Below are 26,391 nucleotides of genomic sequence, written 5' to 3' on the forward strand. Positions count from 1 at the left end.
AGATCAGGGATTGAGCCTTATTTATCTTTGTATTCCCAGTTCCTTATCATAACAGGTGCCCAAGAAATGTTTGTTGAATGAAATCAACCTGCTCTGTCTCCCCGTCTACCAAATGTCATTCTTTGACTCTTCTAGTTGGAACACAGAAAACACAAAGCTTTGTATAATAATGCATTATTATAGACAACCCCACTTTTGTCTTCAATTGGCAAAGAAGCAGCTTCTGTTTTCATCTACCAAGTTGTCAATTAAATTTCACACGTCTTTTATAGACTATGTATTTACCAAAGAAATATAAGTGAGGAAAACATCACCTGCAGCAAAAGTCTTCCCTACAACCTGCAAAGATAAAGCCAGTGGCTTCACAACATTCTTATTCCGGGTCAGGTCCTGAGCTCCACTTAAATTGATTGCAGAATTAGCTGGACTGAGAATCGGCGAATCTTTAAAATGAAAGAGGTTGTTCAGATTAGCAACTATTTAGATATGCAGGAAGGAAGTTAATTCAACAAGAGTGAGGTGACAGAAAGCAGATTGTAGACTTTCAGTTTTTTCCTTGACCCAATTTAGGAAAGTCAATTTCTTATTTTTCAGGTTTTTCTTTTTTATGTATTTATCAAAGACTCATTAAAAGTTACTATGTGGGCCCGGCTGGCGTGCCTCAGCAGTTGAGCATTGACCTAGGATCCAGGAGATAGAGGTTCAATATCCTGTCAGGGCACATGCCCGGGTTGCGGGCTTGGTACCCAGCAGAGGGCATGCAGGAGGCAGCTGATCAACGACTCTCTCGTCATTGATATTTCTATCTTTCTCTTTTCCTTCCTCTCTCTGAAATCAATAAAAACATTTTTTAAAAAAGTTACTATGTGCTGGGTACTAGTGCAAGAACTTTAAAAATATCAATTCACTTAATCCCTATGAAAACTCAATGAGGTAGGTACTATTATCTTAAATAGTGGTAGTCATTTAATTTGGTCAAAGGCATATGATGTTACATCAAGGCTATCATTATGTGTAATAGTAAAACTGTCTCCACGGTTCTCATCAAACCCATATTTTTTAAAAAAACATTTTATTTTTATTTTTTAAAATGTGTTTTTATTGACTTGAGAGAGAGAGGAAGGGACAGGGAGACAGAGAAACATGGATGTGAGAGAGAAACATTGATCGGCTGCCTCCTGCATGCAGCCCGACCTGGGATTGAGCCTGAAACCAGGGCATGTGCCCTGATGGGGAATCCAACTGGCAATGTTTCAGTGCACGTCAGTACACGAGAGGATGCTCAATCAACTGAGTCACACCGGCCAGGGCTCAAACCTATATTTTAATGAGATCTATTCATCTCCATCCACATGATTTTGTCATTTAAAAGGTGTCATGCAAACTAAGTCACTGAAATCTAGGAGAAAGCACTTTTCTCTGAAGGAAAGTTGCTTTAATTTTTGGAAGAACCTAGAATTAATTTATCTATGTAATACCAGATACATCCAAAAGAAAGTTCCTATTTGGATTCAGGAAATAATTCAGCCCAGAAAAAACATGTGCCATTTCAGAGACAGGCTATAGGAGAGATAAAGACTCAAGTGCCAGAGAGAGTTTTCTAAAATGAGCAGAACAGCTTAATAAATACACACAGGAAAGTATCAAAAGGGGCTATTAAAACTCTGAGGGTTTGAAAAAAAACCCACAACACTCTAGAGACCAGGGTACTGCTGGTGCTACACTAGAAATTATCTTAAAAATTAGTATTCACACTACAATGTGATTCCTAATATATCAAATCAGTGTTTCTCATAAGAATTCAAGAGCTTGAAATGGTCCTTGACTGACTCAGAAGAGTTAATGTGCCTCTCTAAGAGCCTGACTTACCACCAGGGAGTGATTTTGTGGCCTATTATTCAATAATAATAGTTGGAGGCTTAAAGACTCTGATTTCAATAATGAATAAAATAACTAGGGAGATAGTCAACAAGAAAATAGAAGACTTGAACAACACTATAAACCAACTAGACCTAACTGGTATCAATAGACCATTCCCTGAACAAAAGCAGAAAACACATTCTCAAGTGCACAAGGAACATTCTCCAGGACAGACAATATGTTAGGTGATAAAATAAATCTCAGTAAACTTTGAAATAATATAAAATATCTTCTATGACCCCAGTGGACTCAAATGAGCCATCAGTAACAGAAGAAAATTTGAGAAATTCACAAATATGTGGAAATTAAACAACATACTCCTAAATAACCAACAGATCAAAGAAGAAATCATAAGGGGAATTAGATATCACTTTAATATAAATGAAAATAAAAGTTCAACATACAAAAACTTATGAGATGATGTTAAATAAGTGCTTAAAGGAAAATTTCTAGATGCAAGGTAGAATTTATACCTTGCTTGATCTTTTTTATTTTTAAAAGAGAAAAATCTCAAATAAATAACTTCACCTTCACTGTAAGAAACTAGAAAATGAAGAGCAAACAAAATCCAAAGGAAATAGGAGGAAGGAAATAATAAAAACTAGGTAAGAAGTGAATGAAGTAGGGAAGAGAGGCTACAGTAAAAATCAACAAAATCAAAAGTTTGTTCTTTTATTTCAAAAATTTGATAAACTTTAACCTAGACTGACAAAGAAAAAAGGGAAAAAAAGATGCAAATTGCTAAAATCAAAAATGAAAAAGAGGGCATCACAGAAACCTTAAGGAGATAAAAAGATTTTTAAAGGACTATTATGAACAACTGCATACCAATGTTATGGGTTAAATGGTGTGCCCTCCAGCCCCAAACTCATGTTGAAACCCTGATCCCTGGTAGCTTAGAATGTAACAGTATTTGGAGATAAAGTTTTTAAAAGGTAATTAAGGTTAAATGAGGTCAGTAATATAACTGTTGTCCTTATAAGAAGAGAAAGAGACACCAGGTATGTGCATGAAGGGGGATAAGACTATGTAATGATATAGAAAGAAGGCAGCTATCTGAAAGACTAAGGAGACAGGCCTTGTGAAAAAAACAACCCTGCTATACCTTGCTTGATCCTGGACTTACAGCCTCCAGAACTAAGAAAATACTTTTCTGCGCCCGGCCGGGTGTGGCTCAATGGTTGAGCATCGACCTAGGATCCAGGCGATCAGGGTTTGATTCCCGGTCAGGGCACATTCCCGGGTTGCGGACTGCAGCTGATCAATGACTCTCTCATCATTGGTTTTTCTATCTTTCTCTCTCCCTCTCCCTTGCTCTCTCTGAAATCAATAAAGATATATTAAAAAAAAAAAAAATACTTTTCTGTTGTTTAAGCCACTCAGTCTCTAGTGTTGTTTTTTGGGTGTTTTGGTGTGTTTTTTTTAATGGCAGCCCTAGCAAACTCATACAGACATCAAATTAGATGACTCAGATGAAATGGACAAAATAGAAATTCTAAGGGATACACTATAAAACTACTAGAGCTAATAAATTTGAGTTCACCAAAGTTGCAGGATAAAAGATCAATATGCAGAAATCAATTGTATTCCTGAGCACTTACAATGAACAATAGAAAACTAAAATTAAGAAAAAAACCTTCCATTTACAATAGCATCAGGACGAATAAGTACTTGGGAATAAATTTAATAAGAAAGGAGTAAAACTTATACTGTAAAACTACAAAATATTGTTAAAAGAAATTTGAAATTTGAAAAGACCTAAATAAAGGGAAAGATAACCTCTGCTCATGGAGCAGAAGATTTAGTGTGAAGACGATAACACTCCCCAAATTGTTCTAAAGATTCCATGCAAGCCCTATCAAAACTCCAGCTGGTTTCTTTGCAGAAACTGACAAGCTAATACTAAAATTCATATGGAAATGCAAGGGACCCAGAATGGCCAGTCTTGGGGGGGAAAACAATGCTGGAGGATTGACACTTTCCCATTTCAGAACTTCATACAAAGCTACAATCATCACACTGTGGCTTTGGCATGAAGACAGACATACAGTTCAATGGAACCCTTACATTTTATGGGCAATTGAATTTCAACAAGAGTGTCAAAAAAATTCAATGGGTAAAAAAGTCTTTTAAAAAAATAAATGATTATGGGACAACAGGACATTCACATGCAAAGGAATGAAGTTGGACCTCTTCCTCACACCATATATACAAATTAACCAAAAATGGATTATACATCTAAATGTAAGAGCTAAAACTATAATACTCTTAGAAGAAAATATAGGAATACGTTTTCATGACACTGGATTAGACAACAATTTTTTTTAGATGTAACACCAAAAGTACAAGAAACAAAAGAAAAAATTAGATGAGTTGATCTTCATTTAAAAAAACTGTGCTTCAAAAGACATCATCAAGAGAGTGAAAAGGCAATCCATAGAGTGGGAGAAATATTTGCAGCTAGTGTCTGATAAAGAACTTGTATCCAGACTGTATTAAGAACTCTTACAACTCAATAATAGAAAGATAAATAACCCAATGGAAAAACAGGTAAATGATTTGTATAGGCAACTCTCCAAAGAAGATTTAGAAATGGATACTTAAAAAAATGAAATTATGTACTATATGGTCTCCTTTGGTTTCTTTCACTTAGCATAATAACTTTTTTGAGGTTCACCCATGATTTAGCATGTGCCGGTAGTTTGTCCCTTATTATTGTCCAGTGATATTGTGTGGATACACAACATGTTTGTCTATCTGTTCAGGAGTTGACTGACATTTGTTTCTAATTTTCAACCACAGTGAATAATGCTGCTATGAGCGTTTGTGAGGACGTATATCTTCATTTCTCTTGGGTAGATATATAGAAGTGGAATTGCTGGGTTGTGTAGTAGTTTGTGTTTAACTTTTTGAGAATCTGCCAAACTGTATTCTAAAGTGGCTCCCACATTTTACACTACTACCAGCAATGTAAAATGCTGGTACCACCAGAGTTCCAATTTCTGCTCATCTACAGACTCGTGTTACTTTCATCTATCTTTTTTATTGTAGTCATTCTAGTGGGTGTAAAGTGGTATGTTATTATGGTTTTGATTTGCATTTCCCTAATGATTAATGATGTCGAGTGCATTTTCATGGGCTCATTAGCCCTTCGTACATAGTCCTTGAAGAAATGTCGATTCCAAATCCTTTGCCCATGTTTGATTGAATTATCACCTTATTACTGAGTTGTAAGTTTTTGTAAATTCTATATAAAAATCCTTTCTTAAGTATGTGTTTTGCAAATGCCTTTTTCCAGTCTGTTGCTTGTCTTTTTGTTTTCTTAATGTTGTCTTTTGAGTGTAAAAGTCTTGAATTTTGATGAGGTCCATTTCATCAATTTTTCCAGAAATAAATCCTTATATTTATAGTCAATTGATTTTTAAAAAATATATCTTTACTGATTTTTAAATGCAATTCACCAACAAGAAGGTAGTCTATTCCAAGATGCTGCTGAGATAACTATCCATATGCAAAAAGATGAACTTAGATGCTCACCTCACGTCATACATAAAAATTAACTCAAAATGGCTCATAGATGTTAATACAAGAGATAAAGCAATAAAACTTTTAGAAGAAAACATGGAAAAGAATCTTTCAAGAACTTGGGTTAGGCAAAGTTTTTTTCATCTATTCTTGAATTCTTGTCCAGATTAAACACAATACATCTTTGTGTGTGTGTGTGTTATGTGTATATAATGTAGGCAGATTACTATATAGCTACCTCAGGCAAAATAAAATATTTTACCAGGATTGTTGATGAAAATTTGAATTACCAATGACATAAATATGTTGAAAGAAAACATGCAAGGATAAGCTACAAGCCAACCAGAACACAACATCCAGAGCTTGGCAGGTGGAATTCAAGACAAAGCTATGTAAATAGTCAGTAATCCCCTCTTTAAATAACTATGCAACGAGTGTGTGCTTACATTTCAGGCTAAGAACAATTATAGGCAGTCACTGATTGCAGATTAAGGCGGCAATCTCTTATAGAAGGATGAATCTCTAAAAGCTAAGGAGATGCTGCATACTCTAATGTTTGCAATGATTTCATAATGTTAACATGAAATTCTTATACAGCCTACTACTTTCAACATATGTAAGAAGAAATTATTGTTGAAAATTGTATAAACATAATTTGTTATGAAAAAAGTTTTAGATGAAAGCTTCCTTTTAAAAAAAAATATATATCTGTATTGATTTCAGAGAGGAAGGGAAAGGGAGAGAGAGATAGAAACATCAGTGATGAGAGAGTCATTGATTGGCTGCCTCCTGCACGCCCCCGACTGGGGATCAAACCTGCAACCCCGGCACGTGCCCTGAGAGGGAATCAAACCATGATCTCCTGGATCCTAGGCCGATGCTCAACCGCTGAGCCACGCCTAGCCGGGCTGAAAGCTTCCTTTTTAAAGGCAATTTCTTCTACTAAAGTCTTTAGATTGTACCTAAAATTGTTAAAAGCTAATTTCATGGTCAAAATGCCACTTCCACCACCACAAGGGATACACAATAATATTGGCATAAACCTTGGCCACTTGTGTTCACTGTGAGTCATTCAGTGACTCGCCTGTGTCTCTTTATGGCAACCGACAGAGCCTTTGCTAAAGCCTGAATTTTGGTTTCAGAGCAACATTTGTTTTCAAAACATATTTCCTGATATATAGTCAAGTGTAGCTTAATGACAGGATGTTCTGAGAAATGTGTCATTAGGAAATGTCATTGTTGTGTGAATATCATAGAGTGCACTTACTCAAATGTAGATGGTACAGCCTACACCTAAGGCTATATGCTATAGCCTATTGCTCCTAGGCTACAAACTTGAATAGCATGTTACTGTATTAAATACTGTAGGCAATTGTAGCACAATGGTATTTAAACATACCTAAACTTGGAAAAGGTACAGTAAAAATACAGTAAGGAAGATAAATGAGTATATGTATATATGCATGCATGTGGCAGTTAGAAGGAGGGCTGTGGAGGGAGGTGCTGCTGTAGAGAGAGTGGTCATCAGGAGGAGGGAGGGAGGAAGGGAGAGAAGGGAGAAAGAGAAGGGACGAGTAAGGAAGAGCAGAAATCAAGAGCCTCAGAGAAATAAAAAGGAGAGGAAGAGAAGGAATGGAGGAGGGGGCGGGAGCAGTAGGGAGGGGGCAAGTGTTTGAGTGTGTGCGTGTGAGCATGTGTGGAAGGGCAGAAGGCAGGCGGGTAAACAGCATGCTGAGCTTCCTCCTCTGTTTAAACCACCCAGAGCTAGCAGTAAATTCAACATTATAGTTTGGGCCAGCATTTTCTTCTAAGATTGCAAACAAACTTTTTGCTTATAATCCATTCTCTTACTGGGCCACCATCATGCGTGCAGTCTATGGTTGACCAAAATGTCATGTGGTGTATGAATGTAATGAGGATGCATTACTGCTTTCCTTTGCATTACTACTTATTAAAATTTTAATATGTTTTCATTATTTTCAGGTACAACTAGTTATTTATATATCCACTTCTCCCTCTAGGAACTGTAACATGTTTTGTTATTCTTTTATCCCTTATATGAGTAGTTTTTAAATCATCAGAGCCATCAGTCAAGTACTGAAACCCTGCCTTACAGCATTTGGCAAGGACCTTAGAACATAATGAACACTTGATAAATTTTTGTTGGAACATGGTAAATATTCATTTTTAATACTGCACTTTTAAAATTGCATTTCTCTGACCCCAAGGCCTATTGGCAGAAACTATACCACAGAATCAATCAAATTACTAGTATAATATTCTCGGACAGACATGTAGGTTTATCATTATTTTAATGAAGGCCAACCTTTCAATGCCAAGAGCTAAATGCCAACATTTTTCTTTCTTGAAAACCTAGTGACGTGATGTTCTTTCATTTATTCTAAAGAGAAAAATCTCTCTTTTCTTAGATCACAGCCTCTATCTAAATTTCTTGGACAGATGAAAGTCAGACTTTTTTTTTAATCCTTACCTGAGGATATTTTTTCCATTGCTTTTAGAGAGAGTGGAAGGGAGAAAGAGAAAGAAACATCGATGTGAGAGAGACACACCGATTGGTTGCCTCCTGCACACATCCTGACCGGGGCCCGGGATCGAGCCTGCAACTGAGGTACATGCCCTTGGCCGGAATCAAACATGGGGCCCTTCAGTCCACAGGCCAACGCACTAACCACTGAGCAAAATCGGATAGGGCAAAAGATTTTTTAAAAATCCAGAATAAAATGGGCTTAGACACACTGCAAGAAGTGTCCCATATAAAGTCAGCCTTATTATCATTGCTATTGTTAACATATTCTAATAATTCCTTCCATCTTGAAAATAAATAGAAATAATTTACCGGCTCACTGAAATTTCACATAAATTTGAAAGAAGAATGCTAAGTAGTGAAATAAATGAATGCAGCCTTCTTTTCTACTTGAGTGGTTGACTGGACACTGGCAAAGCACATATGCTATGAAGCCTACATATCAAATGAGTAAAATGGTATTTTACAAAACATAAGTGAACTGGAAAAAATTTACAAATTCTTTTAAAATACTTTCCTTCTTGCCTAAGATGTAACCTAGACTGCTTCTGAATAATTTTCTCAAATACTATCTGCAGTGATTTTTTTGGTTACAGCCCTCCAGCCCCGAGTCACCTGGAAACATTAATTCTCACCTGGAGCCTTGTTCTGACCTCAGGGCCTGAGCCAGTGCAGTCCTCTATACTGAAAGAATTTTTAGAAGCCTTAGACTAGTAACTTATCTGCTTAGTATCAGATCATCCATTCTGCTGATCCTGCTCTGATACTGTCACAGTTTCAGACACTAAAATTTTACCTGGCTATTCATATCCAAGCTCCTATCTTGAACCTCTAGAAACTAGAACCTGGATTCTTCTGTTATGATCTTCAGTCCTACCCTGGAACCTTACTTTGTATCCCATTTTGGACAATTCTCCATATAATGTTCTGTGGGCTTAATGTTAGAGCCCTACCCTGGAACTCCAGTCTTCATGAGTATGTCCCCAATCATGCCACCTGACAGCTTTGAGGCAGACTTTCCTCATGTCTGGATTTCTTCTTATTGCCTATAAGGGCCCTAAGTTTGAGCTAAATTTCCTATCAACTATCCTGTCCTAGCACTGGCAGGATTGGGGGTTCTGGTCACCCACAGACTGACCTATCTCAATGCTGAGTTCTAATTCTAACTCAAGTAATTTACCTCTATTTTAAAATATTTCTATTCAAACCAGCTGACAGTAAGTTTTAAATGCCTCATTAAATATACATCTGCTGCTTGAAATTCCAAAAGAAAATACTCCCTTACCTGTCTGAATGAATCCTGATTTGTATCCATTAGTTGTGCCATTTTCTGGGGCCACAGTAGATGACACTGAGGAGTTTGGTTTAATGGAGTGGCATGTAGCAGAGGATTGTCGGCTTCTACATTCTGGAAAAGAGTAAGAATCACATTATGTGAGGAGACTCAATGTTCTGTTAAAACAGGTAATGAGGACACAATCCATAAAATCTCTAAAATAAATTGCTGCTCCTTAAATGGCAACCACTTTCCTTATTTGAGGTTCCTCTTACTTTAATCCTGACTCTTAACATTCAACATGGTGAACACAATTTGTCTTCTTTGGGCACAATGTCATGTTTCAGAGGCAAAGAAAAGGTTACAAAGAACAATCAGAAATTCTTATCCACAGGCTAGTTCCCAGGGGAAAAACTACTCATAATCAATATAGTCATACTAATTTTATAGATAAGACTGAGGTTAAACTATCAATAATTTATAAAAATCTAATAAACTTTCAAATATCAATTAATCTGCTGTCCAGGATTGATTTAAATGTAGAACAGTAACCTAGAGTCCATCTAGGCTACCTTCAACCTTCTCATCTCAACCTTAATTTATGTTCAAGAGCAGAAGAAAAGAGAAAATTAGAAATGTTACAATTATTATTATTCTCAGTTCTTATTAAAGGAAATAGTAATCAACAATATTCAAGTTGATTACTGATCATGCAACATCAAATTTCATTTTAATTAAGCTGTTATGAGTCTCTGATATATTTTAATAATACCTTGTACTGGTTCAGGTAGATAGCAAATACTGTGACAATGTGTGGGACTGTAACTTCCAACCAAGCTATACTATATATTTTACCATATTAGTCTTTATGAAACACCTATGTTAGGTTTTTTTTTTTTTTAATTTTGAAGTGTTGTGATTTATTTATTTATTTAAATATATCTTTATTGATTCAGAGAGAGGAAAGGAGAGGGAGAGAGAGATAGAAACATCAATGATGAGAGAGTCATTGATCAACTGCAGCCCGCAACCTGGGTATGTGCCCTGACCGGGAATCGAACCCCGATTGCCTGGATCCTAGGTCGACGATCAGTCGCTGAGCCACGCCTGGCTGGGCCCATATTAGTCTTAAAGGTAGCATGTAAAGAAGCTTTTTAGCTTGATACAGTCCCATTAATTTATTTTTGCCTTTACTTCCCTTGCCTTTGGGGTCAAATGCATAAAAAGTTCTCTGTGACCAAGGTCCATAAGTTTAGTGCCTATGTTTTCTTCTGTGTAATTGTCTTACATTTAGGTCTTTGATGCATTTTGAATTACATTTTGTACATGGTGACAAACTGTAGTCTAGTTTCATTCTTTTGCATGTGGCTTTCCAATTTTCCCAGCACCATTTATTGAAGAGACTCCTCCCTGCTCCAATTGTATGTTTTTGGCTCCTTTGTCAAAAAATATTTGCGCGTATACATGTGATTTTATTTCTGGGCTATCAATTCTGTTCCATTGGTTTGTGTGTCTGTTTTTCTGCCAATACCATACTGTTTTGGTTATCACAGTTCTGTAGTATAATTTGAGGTCAGGTAGTGTCATATCTCTAGCTTCGTTCTTTTTTTCCTCAAGATTGCTTTGGCTACTTGAGGTCTTTTGTGGTTCCATAAAAATCTGGTAATTTTTTTGTTCTATTTTTTAAAAATGGAATTTTGATGAGGATTGCATTAAATCTGTATGTTACTTTGGGTAATATGGACATTTTAACTATGTTGATTCTTCCAATCCATAAACATGGAATATCTTTCCATTTCATTGTGTCTTATTTTGATCTCTTTTAATAATGCTTTGTAGTTTTTTTGTTTGTTTGTTTAAATATATCTTTATTGATTTCATAGAAAGGAAAGGAGAGGGATAGAGAGATAGAAACATCAATGATGAGAGAGTCATTGATCGGCTGCCTCCTGCAGGCCCCAGAGCCCACAACCCGGGCATGTGCCCTGAGCGGGAATCGAACCCCGATCACCTGGATCCTGGGTTGACGCTCAACCGCTAAGCCATGCCCGGCCAGGCTGTAGTTTTCAGTAGCTAGGTCCTTCACCTCCTTTGTTAGGTTTACTCCTAGGTATTTCATTCTTTCGGTTGCTATTGCAAAAGGAATTGTGGTGTGTGTTTTTTCATTTCTTTTTCCTAAGTTTCACTGTTAGTATATAGGAAAGCAGTGAAATTTTTTACATTGATTTTATATCCCTCCACTTTACTGTATTTGTTTCTAAGAGTTTTTTGGTGGAGTCTTTAGGTTTTCTACATACAGAATCATATCATCTGGAAAGAGTGACACTTTTACTTCTTCATTTTCAATTTAGATGCATTTTATTTCTTTCTCTTGCCTGATTGCTTTGGCTTGGACTTCCAGAACTGTGTTGAATAAGAGTGGTGAGAGCAGGCATCATTGTCTTGTTCCTGAGTTTAGAGGAAAAGCTTTCAGTTTCTCACCATTGAGTATGATACTGGCTGAGGGTTTGTCACGTATGGCTTTCATTATGTTGATGTACTTTCCTTATATACCACTTTATTTAGTGTTTTAATCATAAGTGGATGTATCACATCAAATGCTTTTTCTGCATTTATTGATAAGATCATATGATTTTTATCCCTTGTTTTGTTAATGTGATGTATTATGTTGATCGATTTGTGTATGTCGAATCATCCTTGTGCTCTGGAATGAACCCCACTTGATCATGATGTATTATTTTTTAATGTATTGTTGTATTCTATTTGCTAGTATTTTGTTTAGGATTTCTGCATCTGTATTCATCAGAGATATTAATCTGTAGTTTTCTTTTTTTGTGTTATCCTTGCCAGGTTTTGGTATCAGGATTATGTTGGCCTCATAAGATGTGTTAGAAAGTATTGCCTCTACTTCAATTTTTGGAAAGAGTTTGAGAAAGATAGGTATCAAATCTTCTTTGAATGTTTGTTGGAATTCACTAGTGAAGTCATCTGGTCCTGGACTTTTAATTTTTGGTAAGTTTTTAAAAAATTTTATGTTTTTATTGATTTCAGAGAGAGGAAAGCGTCGATGCTCAGCCACTGAGCCATGCCAGCCAGGCTTTTGGGAGGTTTTGGATGGTTGTTTCAACTTCCTCACTGTTGATCTATTTTTAAATATATATATATCTTTATTGATCTCAGAGAGAGGAGGAGAGAGGGAGAGGGAGGGAGGGAGGGGGGAGAGAGAAACCTCAATGACAAGAGAGTCCTCACTGATCAGCTGCCTCCTATACACTCCCCGCTAGGGATGGAGCCTGCAACCCTGCATGTGCCCTGGCCAGGAAATGAACCACGATATCCTGGATCCTAGGTCCATGCTAGACCACTGAGCCATGCCTGGCTGGGTGATCTATTTAGATTTTCCAGTTCTTCATGATTCAGTCAAGGAAGGTTATATATTTCTAGGAACTTATTAATTTCTTCCAGATTATTGAATGTGGTGGCATATAGTCCTCGTAATATTCTAGTATGATCCTTTATATATTTGTGATGTCTGTGGTAACTTCTCCTCTGAGTCTTTTCTCTTTTATCCTTAGTGAGCCTAGCCAGGAATTTATCAATTTTATTAATCTTTTCAAAGAACCTCTGTTTGTCGTATTAATTTTTTGTATATTCTTTTTGTTCAAAATTTCATTCAATTCTGCTCTAATTTTTATTAATTCTTTTCTTCTGTTGACTTTGAGATGCTTTTGTTCTTCTTTTTCTAGTTCTGAAAGATGTAATATTAGGTTATTTACTTGGGATTTCTCTTGTTTCTTGAGATAGGCTTGTAATGATATAAACTTCCCTCTTATTATGCTTTTCTGCATCCCAGAAGTTTTGATATGTCATTCTGTCATTCTCATTTGTCTCTACATATCTTTTGATCTCACCTTTTATTTCTTATTTGACCCAGTCATTTTCTAGTAGTATGTTGTTTAATCTCCACATGTTTGTGAGTTTCTTTACTTCCTTTTGTAGTTGATTTCTAATTTCAAAGCATTGTGGTCAGAAAATATGCTTGGTATAATTTCAATCTTCTTGAAACTGATGAGGCTAGTTGTGTGACCCAACATATGGTCTATCCTTGAGAATGTTTCATGTGTACCAGAGAAGAATGTATAATTAATGGTCTGGGATGAAAGGCTCTGTAAATGCCAATTATGTCCATTTGGTCTAATGTGTCTTTTAAGGCTGATATTTCTTTATTGATTCTCAGTTTGGATGATCTATCTAGAGCTATCAGTAGAATACTGAGGTCCCCAACTATGACTGTGTTTTTGTCAGTTTCTCCCGTTAGTTCTGTTAGCAGTTGCTTTATATATTACAGCGCTCCCTGACTGGGTGCTTATATATTAAGAAGTGTTATGTCTTCTTGATGTAGTGTCCCGTTTATCATTATAAAACATCCATCTTTGTCTTTTGTTACCTTTGATATCTTGAAATCTGTTTTGTCAGATTTCCTATTGCCATTTTGTCCTTTATTTTCCAGTAGCACTGTGCCTCCATTGGTTCTTTTCCTTTGTGTTTCTGCCTGTTGTTTTTGTTTGGTGGTGTTTCATACTTCTTTCTCCTGATTCCTCTTTTTTTAAGCTATGTGTCTTGGCTTGGGTTTTTTGTGTGTGGTTACCATTATATTTATGAAAAAGAAAGTTTCATATATACAGTAGTCCTTTTTCTTTTAAATGTGTCCGATCTCCATCCACTTTTGCAAATTCCGACCTTTACCCCTCCCCTTCTATGTTTTTGTTGTCACAGATTATCCCTGTTTTTACTGTTAAGTTTTTTGGTGATCTTATCTGAAGTTTTGTGACCCTTTATTCTTTGTTTCAGGTAGGCTAATCCCCTTGAGTATTTCCTGCAATGGAGGTCTTCTGGTGATAAATTCCTTTGGTTTCTGTATGTCTGGAAACGTCTCTATGTCCCCTTCAAAATTAAAGGATAAAATTGCTGGATATATTATTCTTAGCTGGTAATTTCTCTCTCTCAGTAGTTTGAATATTTGGTTCCAATCTCTTCTGGCCTGTAGAGTTTCCGCTGAGAAGTCTGATGACAACCTAATGGGCTTCCTTTATAGGTTACTTTCTTCTTTTCCATACCTGCCTTCAAAATTCTATCTTTGTCATTAATTTTTAAAATTTTTTTATTCCTCATGCGAGGATATTTTTTCCATTGCTTTTCAGAGAGAGTGGAAGGGAGAGAGGAACACTGATGTGAGAGAGAAACATTGATTTGTTGCCCCCTGCAAGAGCTGCAACCAGGGCCAGGGATCGAGCCTGCAATTGAGGTATGTGCCCTTGGTCAAAATCAAACCCGGGACCCTTTAGTCCACAGGTCAACACTCTAACCACTGAGCCAAACAAGGCCAGGGCTGTCATTAATTTTTGACAGTTTTAATAAAATATGCCTTGGAGAAGGCCTTTTTGGATTGAGATACTTAAGTATCCTGTTTGCTCCTGGATTTGAGGATCTAGCTCTTTCCATGAGTTTGGAAAGTTCTCATCAACTATTTTTTTTTTTTTTTTTAAATAGGCTCTTGGTCCCTTCTCCCTCTCTTCTACTTCTGGTATGCCTATTGTTCTTACATTGGTCTTTCTGATATAGCCAGTTCTCGTAGAGTTCTTTGATTTTTAAAAAATGCTCAAGTCTCTTCTTCCCTCTGCATCATTTCTAGGTTTCTATCTTCACTATCAGTAATTAGATGGTCTGTTTGCTCCTCCATCTGGTCTGCTCTATTCCCTACTCGTTATTTGATACTTCATCTCTTTTATTGAGTTCTTTACCTCCAGAAGTTCTGTTTGGTTCTTTTTTAAAATTTAAAACTCTTTGGTAAAGTAATCATTTTGTTATTTTGTTTTCTGAGCACAATAAATTGCCTATCTGTGTTTTCTCACATCTCGTTGAGTATTTTCAGAACTGCAATCTTGAGTTCTCTGTCATTTATATCACATATTTCCATGTGTTTAAGTTTACTTTCCAGAGATTTTTCATTTTCTTCCTGAACTGCCTCATTACCTTGGTTATTCATGGTATTTGATGGATTCCTTCTCTGTCTAGGCATCTATGTATGAGTGGCATTTCTCTAGTAGATTAATATAAAGAGGTCTTTCTATTATTTTCCAGTAGGTGGCACTGAATCACAAGTTTTTTAGCTCTGTGAAATCCCAGAGCTGACCTCTGCAGAATCTCTGGCTGCTGTCAGTGTAGCCGCAATTGTTGGGGGTGGGGCAGGTTGGAGGAACTCTGCCACCTTCTTTGTTTTACCCTCCCAGTAATGGCAACCTTAGACCTCCATGAGGTACCCCCTACGTCCTGACCCAGGACCAGTCATAGAGTACACCTTTAGCTCAGGGAAAATAGTGGTTCTGTAGTATTAGTTCTTGGTTATAGATAATGTACTCTGTAACCCAACACCAAGCACAAAGGGAGGTGAGCTCTGGGAGGCTACTGGGTGGCAGGGCTCCGTGATTTTGTTTCTTAGTCTGGATGCCCTCTGTAGACAACTGTGGCCACACCCCTATGCTGTGTCCTTTGTCTGGGCTCTAGGCTCAGCCACAACCCGTGCTGCTCCCTCCTGCAGGAATGTCCACCAAATCTCTCAGCACCTCCTGGTTGAAGGGAACATCAGCCACATCCAGATTCCTCACCCTCTCTAGGCTGAGACCTGCTGTGAGCTCCTGACTGCAGGGCTGCCTGGCTCATCTTAGCCCTTTGGCCTTCTGCCTCCCCCATTTGTTCCCACTTGTCCATCTTTAGATGCTTCAATATCATTTCCCATTCAACCAACCATATGGGAGATGACATTTGCAAACAACAGCTCTGACAAAGGGTTAATATCCAAAATATATATAGAATTCATACAACTCAACACCAAACAAAAAAAATAATCCAATAAAAAGATGGGCAGATGACCTGAACAGATACCTCTCCCAAGAAGACATACAAATGGCCAACAGATATATGAAAAGATATTCAACTTCACTAGCCATTAGGGAAATGCAAATCAAAACCACAATGAGATACCACCCCACACCTGTTAGAATAGCTGTTATCAATAAGACTAATAACAAGTGTTGGAGAGGTTGGAGTGAAAAAGGAACCCTCATTCACTGCTGGTGGGAATGTAAACTGGTACAGTGACTATGGAAAACAGTGTATGGTGGTTCCTCATAAAATTTAGGACAGACTTACCATATGACCAGCAATCCACCTCCTGGATATCTACCGGAAAAACTCAAAACGTTTATTTACAAAGATATATGCACCCCTCTGTTCACTGTAGCATTATTCATAGTGGCTGAGACATGGAGACAACCAAAGTATCCTTCGATAGAAGATTGAATAAAGAAGATGTGGTACATAGATACAATGGAATACTACTAAGTCATAAGAAAAGATGAAATACTGCCATTTGCAATAACATGGACGGACCTTAAGAATATTATGCTAAGCAAAATAAGTAAGAAAAAGCTAAGAACCATATGATTTCACTCATATGTGGGATATAAAACTGAAACTCATAGACAGAGATAACAGTATGGTGGTTACCAGAAGGAAAGGGGTGGTGGTGGAAGATGAGGTTAAAGGGGGCCAAATATATGGTGAAAGAAGATGGTTTGAGTGGTGGGCACACAATGTAATATACAATCATGTATCACAGAAATATATACTTGAAACCTATATGATTCTATTAACCAATGTCACCCCAATAAATTTAATTAAATAATAATAAATGGTTGTAAATGAAAAAGTTAATTATATAGATTCATTTAGAGAGAGTCCAAGTTTATCAGACACATGCAAGGACTGGAGGCAGTTTTCTATCACCTTCTGTATGACCTTCCTTAAAGAGCTATTGTATTTGGCCTAAGAAGATATTTCCACATTATGTGTATATATTTTAAAATTGATATTATATGTTAGTATATGTGTATATAGACATACACAATTCCAATTCCAAAACAGCAACTGCTATAAATTTGAGGCTTCAGAAGCCACCCACTGTATCACAAACTATTTCACAGATATTCTTTCCCAGAAAGATGAATTGTCATAGAGCACTAAATAAGAAGTTAAAAATATTTTATGCAACTAAAACAAAAGCTGAAAAAGACAGTTAAAAGGCTGTGAGGTGCCCCGGCTGGTGTGGCTCGCTTTGTGGGAGCGTCATCCCATACACCTAAAGGTTGAGGGTTTGATTCACGGTCAGGGCACATACCTACATTGAGGGTTAGATCCCTGGTTGGGCAGCATAAGGGAAGGCAACCGACTGGTGTTTCTCTCAAGGCAACTGAATGATGTTTCTCTCTCACATAGATGTTTCTCTCTCTCTCTTCCTTCCCCTTTCTCTAAAATCAAAAAGTGAGTCTTCGGGTGAAGATTAACAAAAAAACACCAAAAAAGGCAGGGAGGCAATACCTATCCTATTTTTGCTCTTTTATTAGTGTTCATGACATTTAAAATATTTTTTTTCTAGAGGAAAATTCTTTAAATTTTATTAGAACAAAGAGTTATTTATAACACACCATGCTTACGATTCAGTGGTCACAAGCTTTAAGCTGATACCTGGTTTGGAACACATAGACATTTCCAAAGGAGTTATACAGTGTCACTTCAAATGCAACCCACGTAATTACGGTCAAAGACTCAGGCAAATCTGCAGTTGTAATTTGAATTTATTATGCTCTTTTTCATGGTCAGGCCAAAATATTTCACAGACGACAAATAGAAACATTAAAAACAATTATTATATTGTCTTTAAAATAGTGATATAAATAATGGAAAAAAATCTCAGCATCTAAGAAACTGCTCAAAGAATAAAGATTCCACTGCATTAGAATAATGACTAGAACTTGTGTTAAATTCTATCAAACACATGAAGATGTGACATTTCCACTGGATTCATTCCTATAAATAAGCTAGTTAAGTTCTTCCTAACTAAAAGGAAATAAAACTTTGTCAACTGACAGTGCAATTTCCCAGGTATTATGAAGAGAGCATTATTTATTCTAAAGTACGCTTAGTTCTAATTAAAACAGAAAAATATAGATGCTTGAAAATGACCAAAGAACCTATGAAATAAAGTAGAAAGAGCATGGAACCAGGAAACTGACACTTTGAGGTCCTCTCCAAATGACAGAAAGAGTCCACCACCCTCACCCACCCTCTGGAAAGAGCTACACTCCACCTTCCCAAGAGACAAATACATGAAGACATGCACTTTCCTGAACTTGAATAGGCTCTATTTAAAAATCAAAAGCAGCCCGGCCGGGCATGGCTCAGCGGTTAAGCGTCGACCTAGGATCCAGGCGATCAGGGTTCGATTCCCGGTCAGGGCACATGCCCGGGTTGCGGGCTGCAGCCAATCAATGACTCTCTCATCACTGATGTTTCTGTCTCTCTCTCTCTCCCTCTCCTTTCCTCTCTCTGAAATCAATAAAGATATATTAAAAAAATAAAAATAAATAAATAAAATAAAAATCAAAAGCAAACCTAATAACCTGTCAGAGGGCTTTGGATTTTTGGATAGCATTCTGAACTTGGGATATTTATCTGCATCACACCTGAATTCTGAACCCTGCCTGAGCCACTTGTCATTATGGTAACATCCTTGTTCCCTTTGCCTCCCTTTTCCTCCCAGAAGTTGATGCTACCTTTCCAGCAGATAAGAGGTCCCTTCGACAGTACACCCTGGGAGCTTCTGACTAGGTAGTACTTTAAGTGCTTCTGCTTCTTTGGCTGGGTGGTGAGCTTCAAGTTAATGTGGTTGGAAAATTCCGTGAAATACCGAAATCCTCTTTCTCCACAGCCGATACAGTTTCCAGAAAACCCTGAAAGGAGGAAAACCCATAGATTTTGTTAGTTGTGTTTTCATCATATTAAACGAGGAAAGCTGAAAGGGTTTTCTTTAATATTAGGAACAAGACAAGGTTGTCTACTTTCACTACTTTTATTCAACATAGTGTTAGATGTCCTAGCCACAGCAATCAGACAATAAAAGAAATAAAAGTCATCCAATCTGGAAAGAAAAAGTAAAACTGCCATTATTTGCAGATGATGTAATACTATAAATAGAGAACCCTAAATATTCTACCAAAGAACTAAGAGAATTGATCAATGAATTCAGGAAAGTAGCAGGATACAAAATTAATATTCAGAAATCAATTTCATTTTTATATACCAATAACAGACTATGAGAAAGAGAAATTTAAAAGACAATCTAATTTACAGTTGCATCAAAAAATAAAATGTCTGGAAATAAATTTAACAGAGGAGGTAAAAGATCTGTACTCAAAAAATTATAAGACATTGAAAAAAGAAATTGAAGAAGATACCAATAAATGGAAGCATACAGCATGCTCATGGGTAGGAAGAATTAACATGGTTAATGCCCATGCCACCCAAAGCTACCTACAGATTCAATGCAATCCCTCTCAAAATATCAATGACATCTGGCTATAGTAATCAAATATCAATACCATAAGGCTATAGGAATCAAAACAGCATGGTACTGGCATAAAAACAGACACATAGATCAATGGAGCAGAATAGAGAGCCTAGAACTAAACCATGCCTAGGTGGTCAATTAATACATGGCAAAAGAGGCAAGAATATACAATGGAGTAAGTACAATCTATTCAATAAATGGTGTTGGAAAAATTGAACAGATACATGGGGGGGGGGGAGAAACTGGACCACCTTTGCACACCATATACAAAAATAAACTCCAAATGCATTGAAGACTTAAATATAAGACCTGAAATCATAAAACTACTAAAGAAAACATAGGCAGCATGCTCTCTGACTTGCTCTTAGCAACATTTTTTCTGATGTATCTCCTCAGGCAAGGAAACCAGAAGAAAAAAATAAACAAATGGGACTACATCAAACTAAAAAGTTTTTGTACAGCAAAGGAAACCATCAACAAAACGAAAAGACAATCTACTGAATGGGAGAATACATTTGCCAATGATACATCTGATAAGGGGTTAATATCCAAAATTTATAAAGAACTCATACAATTCAACATCCAAAAACCAATCTCATTAAAAAATAGATAGAAGACCTGAATAGAACTTCTCGAAAGAGGACATCTGACAGTCAATAGACATATGAAAAAATGCTCAGCATCACTAATAGTCAGAGAAATGGAAATCCACAATGAGATATCACCTCACACCTGTCAGAATGGCTTTCATCAATAAATCAACAAACAACAGGTGTTGGTGAGAATGTGAAGAAAAGGGAACCCTTGTGCACCACTGTGGGATTGCAAATTGGTGCAGCCACTGTGGAAAACAGTATGGAGGTTCCCCCTAAATTAAAAATGGAATTTCTGTATAACCTAGTGATTCCACTTCTAGGTAAATGCTGAAGAAATCCAAAACACTAATTTGAAAAGATATGTGCATCCCTATGTTTATTGCAGCATTATTTGCAATAGCTAAGATATGGAAGCAACCCAAGTGCCCATCCATAGATGATTGGATAAAGAAGATTCGGTACATATATGCAATGGGATATTACTTGGCAATAAAAAAGAACAAAATCTTACCATTTGAAGCAACCAATGGATAGACTTACAGGGCATTATGCTAAGAGAAATAAGTCAGACAGAGAAAGACAAATACCATATGATTTCACTTATATGTGGAATATAAAAAAGAAAACAAATGAACAAACAAAACACAAACAAACTCATAGACACAGAGAACAGACTGAGGGTTTGCCAGATAGAAGGGGGTTGTGGGGCTGGGTGAAAAAGGTGAAGGGATTAAGAAGTGCAATTTGATAGTTACAAAATAGTCTCGTGGATGTAAATAAAATACATTACACCAGAAAGTAAAACAATTCTGAGATAAAAGTATATGTTATTTTACGCTATATTCCTGGTTATTTTGGATGAACTAATGCTAAATATAAAATGAGAATCACATCAACCAAGTATAGTCATAAATAATGGGTGGTATGCAAAAACTACAAATAACTTACAAAGTAGATAATCCACAGCCGAATAATTGAGAACTGATTTGACATCAGGTCCAGATCAGTGACTATAGAGAGTGAATCCTACTTGGTTTTACAAAATATTAATTTTTAATAATTGCATGGTGTCCTTTAATGTCTGGTTTTTAAAAGTCTCTTCATTAAAGCAAGTGTTTTGAGAATGAATAAAAAATAAAAGCTAACTTTTAGGAAGTTAATAAAAGGAAAAAATGTTTCAGACTGGAACTAAACTATACAGGGTGGGGCAAAAGTAGGTTTACATTTGTTTGTATGGAAAATAATACAATAAATAATAAATAATAATACAAGAATAAACTGTTTCAACTACTCAGAACTGTAAACCTACTTTTGCCACATCCTGTATATTCCTCAACTAATTCTGCAATTTTTAAAAAGTTCTGTTACAATTCAAAATAAACTTGTATTTTAACTCCTTCATCTTGGAAGGACTATTATAGGTGTGAAATACTCACCTAAAAGTGCATTTTTTCCATGATCATCTGGTAGAAATCGCTTGTCTACAGCACACACTAGGATGTGTTCAGGAAGATTGGGAGACTTAGCCCCCACCAGAAGGAATCCTGCTGGGATGTCAATTTGTTCCATACACAGAGACACCAAACGCAAATCCTTTCCCGCTTGACAAAAACCTAAAAACCGGGAATAAGGACACAGAGAAATGTTCAGGGAGGTTAAAACACTTTATAACTCATTTGAAGCGCAGATTTACCTGTGGGAATCACTATTAAGGACTAAATTTAAAGCCCATAAACTCCAACTAGGAGACAAATCTATTATATGTGCCCCTCTGAGCAGAGCAGAAAAGATGCTAGAAGTAGGTATTCTGATTGGTGCAGCCAACAATGACAACTTTTATATTTTCTGTCCACAGGTAAGGATGTGATAAAGATACAGCAAACTCTGAAAAGTATGTAATTTTTATGTGCATGTAATATAGTATTTTAACTTTCAATGCAAATTCACTTCTCTAAACAGGGATGGTCAAAGATCAGAGATGCTCTCCATTTCACATAGGAAGAGACTGAAGCTCGTAGTTTGGTGACTCATAAATGAATGGGCCAGGAATAGAATTCAGAACAGTTAGGTTATTTTCACTCGTTATGATATGAAATGACAATATATGACAAAAACCTTATATATCTTTGGATACCATAACGTATTATAGTAATTCATTAGTTTATGATTTATTAAAAATAATTTGCAACAGATGCTGTTCTAGGTCTGGGGATACAGATATCTTCCTCTAAGAACTCATATGGTAGTTAACTGGAAGAATGTATAAGGTACTGATAATCACAAAACAATATTACAGCCCTGGCTGGTGTGGCTCAGTTGGTTGAGTGTCGTCCCATGCACCAAAAGGTCGACTGTTAGATTCCCAGTCAGGGCACACACCCAGGTTGAAGGTTTGATCCCTGGTCAGGGCATGTTTGGAAGCAACAGATCAATGTTTCTCTCTTACACTAATGTTTCTCTCTCTCTTTCCCTTCCTCTCTCCCTAAAATCAGTAAAAACATACTTAAAAACACACACAATATTACGGAGGATTGCTGTTTTCTACTACATATCACTGATCTCCACATCTTCAGGGACATGATCCTCCCTGCATTCTAATGATGTGATTTCCCTGGAGAGTTCCAGTTTGATCTGGAGCTAGCACCTGACCCAAGCTGGGCCACTGTAGCTGATCAGTCCAGGGAAGGGCACCTGACATAATACAGGCCAATCAAAGCCTTTTCTTTAAGACTTCTGAACATGGAACCAGAGAGGGCATGGCTTGGTTAGCTCTGTGGCAGCGCTGTTCCTTGCCCTATGAGACAAGTCTGTCAGCAGAGACAGGAGGGACGGGGGTATCGTTCTGGTGGAGTTTGGATCCCGGGAGCCCAGCTGTAACTGCCTTTCCCATGGTTTGGTCGGGACGTCTTTTGCTTTGGAATTCTTCCAATAACTTCTTCATTCTGCCTAAGCTAGTCTGAGTTGGGTTTCTGTCACTTGCAACCAAATTAGGCTGAACAAAAGTATGATATGTGCTATTTGAGGGAGTCGCAGGAGGGGGAGAATGAACCCCTAACTCTACATGCAAACCAGAGGCGACCACTATCACCGCTGCCCAGTATAAAGTAGAGAAGAGCCATGCTAGATCCATCCCAGCATCAGTTCATATTTTGACAGTAGCCAAATACCAACAAACAACTGGATGCCATCAGTTAGTATATGAGAAACGAAAAGAAAACAACACCCACACTTTGTATGAAGCTGTGGTGCATATAAAGGTACTTATGTGGTCTGGATCATCAAACCACAAAAGCAGACAAAATAAAATTGGAAAAAGTCAACAGAAGAAAGACTAAAATGATAATGACAATGGAGTTCAACTATGTCAAGCTTGTGGATGCCCTTTTAACATTAAAAAAATTCAAATCTAACTTTTAGTGTTCAGGAACTGAGAATAATAATGTCAAAATGTTTTTGTGAATTCTTTAACAATTTTAAATGAATATGTATTTTATTATTCACAATATCACCTGTATTTATTTTGAAAAATAGTCATTTTTATATATCAGTCATATTAGTTATTCAGTTTACAAAACATTTTTGGAGGCTATGGATACATAAACCCCTTGAAAAAAATCTGCAGCCCCCACCCCCATTAAGAGGATTCACACTTTATTTTGAACTTTGGAAGTTGGAAGTTGATAATGATGATGATGATGATACAATCATGATATTGATGGCAGCTAAAATTTATGGAGCACTTAACATAGGCCAGGTACAGTGCTAAACACTATTTAGAGTATGTTATTTAACCCTCTCAACAACTCTAGGTAGGTACTACTATCTCCTTTTTATAGATGGAGAAACCGAGGCTCAAAAAGGTTAGGGAACTTGCCCAAGGTTACATAATAGTCCAGTAATGTTTAGTGATATAAGATATGGGAAGTTTACTATATGGAAACAGATGAAAAACATACTATTCAACTTAGCTAAAGAAAAGCTAGGAACAGTTATAATCCAGAACTAAAACTATGAGGAGTGAACATAGTCCTTTTCACCAAATTCTAAAATACTAAATGTAGGAGGCATTTTAAAGTCTTAAAAGGAACACTAATTTTTAAATCAAACGAATTATTAATTTACACATAGACAATAAAACTAGAAACACATTTCTCCTAAGAAGTATCACCTTTATTATGATTTGCTCCAAAAAGCAGAATATATAATATCTTCCCAAATTCAGTGATGAGAGGTTTACGATTGCCTATTGATGGAAGACAGAATGCTTGGGGAGTTGTCTCTGTCACTAAGTAGTAATACAACCCTGATTCACTCTACATTAGAAAGAGCGAACTACTTAGAACCACAAGTCTGTACCAATTTATACTAATCTGCAAATTATTACAAGCCTTTTTGACTACCAGAGTTATATTGAACCACAAGATCATCAGATACAGCATTCTTCAACAAGTGATTATAAACTACCAGGTATTTAAGGTATTCCAAGATACTTGGGAATTATAAGTGAAACTTAAATAGATATCATTACCAATTTCTAAAACCTAGTAAATAACAATTCTAATATCCTACTTTTAAAACAGAATGTTCTGAGGACCTTCCATCCTACACATGTAGGGATAGTACAAACTAGTTAAATGAACTCAGGACTTACTCGGTTGAAAACCATGCCTGTGTGTGATTTTTACTATAACATAATTTTAAGTTGTTTTTTATTGTATTGATATGTTGCTTAATTTATGCCCAGGATAATTTGTTGGAAAACTCAGGGAACACTGATTCTTTTAATGAACACAAAACGAATAATTTTACAATTATGCCTAAAGGTGCTGTTTGCTAGATACGAAAGTTAGATCCCCACTCAAATAAGATTATATAAAATGTACCAGTATGTTTCTAGGACCAAAACCAGCAATGTTAAGTCAAATATTTAGTGATTATATTTCAATTTGGCTTTTTATGTGGGAGAGAAGCGTGTCATTTGCAGAGAAATTCTGCAAGCAGCAGCCCCCAAATTTTTCATCACATAGAGCAAAAAGCATAAATTATTTAAAAAATAGTAGAGGGCTTCTCTTTAATAAACTCCATCTGCATTTTCTTAAGAAAAGTAGCCAAGGTTTTCACTTCACAGAACAGATTTGCATTCTCCAATTATCTCCAACTTGAAGGTTACGGGAATAATCTAAATGGGAGGAGGGCAAAGTTTACTGAAACAGCTGTAAACACAAACTAAAGTAATCAAGGCAGTATTTGGAGGCCGAAAATTTGGTTGCCCTTCACCCTTTTAGACAATCAACTGCTTCCCAGCAGGGTAGGAACCTACACTATTCCAATAATTTACATAAGAAATTAGCAACCAAAATTTACATCTGAATGGTAACCCCCAGAAGTCCATCAGGTGTTAAGTATCTGCTTATCTAAATTACCTCTAAAAATAGCTTCAGCTTCCTTTAAGCCTTAGGTAAATAGAGGATTTCCCATGACAGGAAGGTGCTCCACTGAAGCTAGTCCAGCATTACATTGCCCTATTCCCTAATATTTTTATAAGGAAAATTTCAGGGCTTTAAGTGAGAAGACTCTTAGAACTACCTTAGAATGAGCCAAATTGAAAGAGCCATGGATGAACTATAAATTATTAAATTATAAATGATGTCTTTTGTTTTTAATGCCTACCCTTAGGTGAATTAAAGGGGGAAAACAAATAATGGACATGTAATTAATTATAAGAAACCAAAGTAGCTGATGGAATCTAAGTGTAGCTAGTATCTTGGGATTGTCTTAGAATATGAATCTTGTGCTTAGGTGAAATAGCTTTTTTCTTAGAAAAAATGCTCCTCTAAGTTTCTTCCTTTAACTTTATAATAACTATTACCCTTCTCTTATACTTCACAGAATCACTTGCTATCTGCTAGATCACTGAGTTTATATCTTGGTGAGTCCTAAACAGCCTTCTGTACCTGGTTATATAGTATATCAATGATGCCAGACACCCCAAAGGCAGTCTAAAAACATACCTAGAGCACAGGAAAAATAGGGGAACTCCTCCCCCATTTTTGGTATAAATTTT

General features: G+C 36.6%; 1 protein-coding gene across 1 annotated transcript in view; it reads right to left on the reverse strand.

Annotated features, from left to right (window-relative positions):
- Positions 1 to 26,391, reverse strand: part of GREB1L (GREB1 like retinoic acid receptor coactivator) — a 202,118-nt gene that overhangs the window by 67,403 nt on the left and 108,324 nt on the right. The window contains exons 6-9 of the mRNA XM_081150059.1: positions 21,764 to 21,940; positions 18,938 to 19,114; positions 9,276 to 9,398; positions 315 to 443 (exon numbers count right to left, since the gene is read on the reverse strand). Of these exons, the coding sequence (XP_081006185.1) occupies positions 315 to 443; positions 9,276 to 9,398; positions 18,938 to 19,114; positions 21,764 to 21,940 (606 nt within the window). The remainder of the gene's footprint in view (positions 1 to 314; positions 444 to 9,275; positions 9,399 to 18,937; positions 19,115 to 21,763; positions 21,941 to 26,391) is intronic.

The sequence above is a fragment of the Miniopterus schreibersii genome, assembly GCF_964146895.1.
Source record: "Miniopterus schreibersii genome assembly, chromosome: 10".
NCBI lineage: Eukaryota > Metazoa > Chordata > Mammalia > Chiroptera > Miniopteridae > Miniopterus > Miniopterus schreibersii.